This window comes from Aplysia californica, unplaced genomic scaffold (genome assembly GCF_000002075.1).
Source record: "Aplysia californica isolate F4 #8 unplaced genomic scaffold, AplCal3.0 scaffold01079, whole genome shotgun sequence".
NCBI lineage: Eukaryota > Metazoa > Mollusca > Gastropoda > Aplysiida > Aplysiidae > Aplysia > Aplysia californica.
The window spans coordinates 139,748-143,974 of record NW_004798349.1 but is presented as its reverse complement, the minus strand read 5'-3'; the positions used below and the strand labels follow the sequence as shown (position 1 = coordinate 143,974).

At 42.4% G+C, this 4,227-nt stretch overlaps 1 protein-coding gene across 1 annotated transcript in view; it reads right to left on the bottom strand.

Annotated features, from left to right (window-relative positions):
* LOC101848707 (rho guanine nucleotide exchange factor 10-like protein) overlaps positions 1-4,227 on the bottom strand; it is a gene marked incomplete in the record, with an annotated part of 72,194 nt that overhangs the window by 11,798 nt on the left and 56,169 nt on the right. Inside the window, 1 exon segment of the mRNA XM_035973250.1 lies at positions 3,473-3,627. Within this exon segment, the coding sequence (XP_035829143.1) occupies positions 3,473-3,627 (155 nt within the window).

Genomic DNA, 4,227 nt, shown 5'->3' with positions numbered 1-4,227 from the left:
GCGTGGCGTGTGGCGTGGAGCACACAGAACCAAACAGACCTCTGGCGTGGCGTGGGGCGTGCAGCACACAGAACCAAACAGACCTCTGGCGTGGCGTGGCGTGTGGCGTGGAGCACACAGAACCAAACAGACCTCTGGCGTGGCGTGGCGTGTGGCGTGGAGCACACAGAACCAAACAGACCTCTGGCGGAAAGATGGCCAAATGTTTTCTTGGCACACAAAAAAAGATCTGACCCTGCAATGTCGCGTGACATGAAGGAGCTTTCCCATTGGCTGTTGGCAACGATTCTATCCAACGTATCCAATTAAGTTTTGTTTTTGAGGATTAATCAGTATGTGCCACGGTGGTTTTTTCCCCTCAGAAAGAGAGAAAGAGGGATTTGAGAAAAGTTTCTGCAGCCTGAACTGGAGAGAGAAACAGAAGTGTGTGTCACTCCTCCCAAGTCTCGTTCAAAACGATACGACAAAACAGCATTAGGATATGTGTCACGACGCAGTGGAATCAAGCGCTCGTCAATTTGGGGGCATATGGAGTTATTGGTATCACCTTAAAGCTTGTTCATTTGCCTTGCTTTGGATGGCCAAAATATCCATTTATCTCGGATACAAGTCAAGATATTGGCGATTGAAGGAGGTGGGGGTCGCCTAGTTTCAGAGGTGAAATTAGCAAGAAAATGGCCACCAAAGTTGCGTTATTTCCTTAGCTTCAGAGTCTGTGGAAGCTGGAAATTTACATCTTTTATGCCTTATTCAATGTTTTTCAGTAAAAACCACACAGAAATGTGTTTTTGAAAGGTACGAAAGATTTAGAGCCAAAAAACAAAAATTGATAAAAATTCTCAGACCTGGGAAAAAATGCCAGTTTTTTCAATTTCATAATTTTGACGTGCGCCCGACTTCCCCACACTGCCTTCCACATGACAAAAGATCAAAGGCCCTCGGAGTATAAAGAAGGGAAACTTGTACACACATTGGCAGGGAACATAGTCAAACAACACAGCTGTCCCACTCGGGGGTTTGGGGAAAGTTCTCAACTAACATGAGTGACTTACCAGCATGACAAACGACAGACTTCTGAACAAACAAAATGGTCTGAAATATGATGGATGGAAAAGATTCCATTCGACTAAACAGAAAAATGTCTGGACTAAAGAGAAGCACATATTGACAACACCCGTCATTTGAGGCAGGGAGAGAGGGAGACAAATCGTGAGAAAGATCAAAGGGGAGCAACTCTCCAAACCACAGAAATAGGAGGTATCAGAAGCATAGTTTACTTATCTACTGAAGGCCAAGAAGGCGGCACAGACCCACACAAGAGTGGTCTGCCCCGGATGACTCACTCGCAGCGTGCAGTGGCCACCCACACGGTGTCCTCGGCAAACAGGTAGTCTCCTGGCCGCGTCAGCTGACCACATCCGGGGACCAGTTCGGCCGCTGTGATGTCACAGTCACACGCCCTGAAGGGGGGGGAGGGAAAGAAACAGTTAGTTCAGTCTCACTATACCAGTACACACACACACACACACACACACACACACACACACAAACACACACACACACACACAGACATGAGCTTTGCCAAAAGGTGGGGGTGTTTGCATGAGGACTTTTTATATCAACCACTATTCATGGTAAAATATGTTTTCTTCTGAAAACTTCATGCATATGGCAAGGAAATAAGTTGGTCAAGCTGCATGAGCGGATTGATGTGTGCATCTTATATCTACATAGAAAAATAATAGTACTAAAAATAGGGCATTTTTTACTCATCCTGAGTGCACACACGTCATTGTATGTTAAATACAGAATATTGTTAATCTCAAACTATCAAACAGTAGAGCATTCAAACATTGAAAATATTTAGTATACACCATCATAACAGCATGTGTCCATTAAAAGGGTTTTATTTTTTTATATTAATGATGTTATTGCTGAGTAAAATTTATAAGTTCGTTCATAACTCGTGTCATAATTACATCATCAGACTTTCCAAGTTCTAGAAAACCCAAATCGTTAAACATATCATCCCGAGGAATGACCGGTATGACATTGATCCATCAGAAGGGTAATTTTCCGCTCCATCGAATGGTTTTGCTTGAATATGACTTTGATTGAGATAATCCAGGTTTGTCATAATGATGTTAAGAACAAACACTTTATGATATTTCTGCAAAATATCATGTGAGGGACTTCCCACTGTTTCACAACATCCTTTTACATGGTGGATTAAACACGGAAGAGCAGCGTGCTGATGACTCAAAAGAGACGCGAAGAAGAGGCAAAAATATGCTTGTCATAATGGATTGTCATCATGTTATGAACGTGACAGTGTGTCATAATGGTTATGAATGAAACCTTATTCCATGTAATTTACAGTTGTTTTGGGATGTATTTTTAATTTTAACCCAACTTGAGGATGTATTAGACCTTGCTTACATTCTGATATTTTGATTTTTATCATAAGTGTATGGGTATGTTTTTTAATCAGTATTTTGTTTTTGTAGTAATTGTTATGAACAAACTAAATAATGTACTCTGAGGGCTTTCCAGAGTTGATAAACATTAAAAACATGTACACAGATACATATTATGAGGAAACTTTCATTTATTATAAAAATTTTAAGTAAATGACAGGTCAAAATATTAATTTTTACGTCAAAACTGAGGTTTGTACCATGAGTACACGACACGTTTGACCATGAGTACACGACACGTTTGACCATGAGTACATGACATGTTTGACCATGAGTACATGACACGTTTGACCATGAGTACATGTCACGTTTGACCATGAGTACATGACACGTTTGACCATGAGTACATGACAGGTTTGACTATGAGTACACCACACATGACATGTTTGAACATGAGTACATGACAGGTTTGACCATGAGTACATGACCTTTGACCATGAGTACATGACACGTTTGACCAGGAGTACACGACATGTTTGACCATGAGTACATGACACGTTTGACCATGAGTACATGACCTTTGACCATGAGTACACGACACGTTTGACCATGAGTACATGACACGTTTGACCATGAGTACATGACCTTTGACCATGAGTACATGACACGTTTTACCATGAGTACATGTCACGTTTGACCATGAGTACACGACACGTTTGACCATGAGTACATGACACGTTTGACCATGAGTACATGTCACGTTTGACCATGAGTAGATGACACGTTTGACCATGAGTACATGTCACGTTTGACCATGAGTACATGACACGTTTGACCATGAGTACACGACATGTTTGACCATGAGTACACGACACGTTTGACCATGAGTACACATAAGTACATGACACGTTTGACCATAAGTACACCACACATGACACGTTTGAGTACATGACACGTTTGACTATGAGTACATGACACGTTTGACCATGAGTACACGACACGTTTGACCATGAGTAGACGACACGTTTGACCATGAGTACATGTCACGTTGGTACCTGAAAGATTCGGTGAGTGCGGGCTTTGAGTTGTGAATAGACAGGATGGCCACTTGACCGCGGTCGGCCGTAGAGGAACACACCCACAGGTGCTGCACGCCGATGCTACACGCCGCGTTCTCCGGATTCAGGAAGATAGGCACAGCACAGCGTATCTGTGAGAGAGAGAGACAGATATATCTGTGAGAGAGACAGAGAGAGAGAGAGAGAGAGAGATCATCGTATCTGTGAGAGAGAGAGAGATCGTATCTGTGAGAGAGATAGAGAGAGATCGTATCTGTGAGAGAGACAGAGAGAGATCATCGTATCTGTGTGAGAGAGAGAGAGATCATATCTGTGAGAGAGAGAGAGAGATCATCATATCTGTGAGAGAGAGAGAGATATCATATCTGTGAGAGAGAGAGAGATCATCATATCTGTGAGAGAGAGAGAGATCATATCTGTGAGAGACAGAGAGATCATCATATCTGTGAGAGAGACAGAGAGATATATCTGTGAGAGAGAGAGAGAGAGATCATCATATCTGTGAGAGAGAGAGAGAGATCATCGTATCTGTGAGAGAGACAGTGAGAGAGAGATCATCATATCTGTGAGAGAAACAGAGAGATCATCATATCTGTGAGAGAGAGAGAGAGAGAGACAGAGATCATCATATCTGTGTGAGAGAGAGAGAGAGAGAGAGACAGAGAGAGACAGAGATCATCATATCTGTGAGAGAGAGAGAGAGAGAGAGAGAGAGAGAGAGAGAGAGAGAG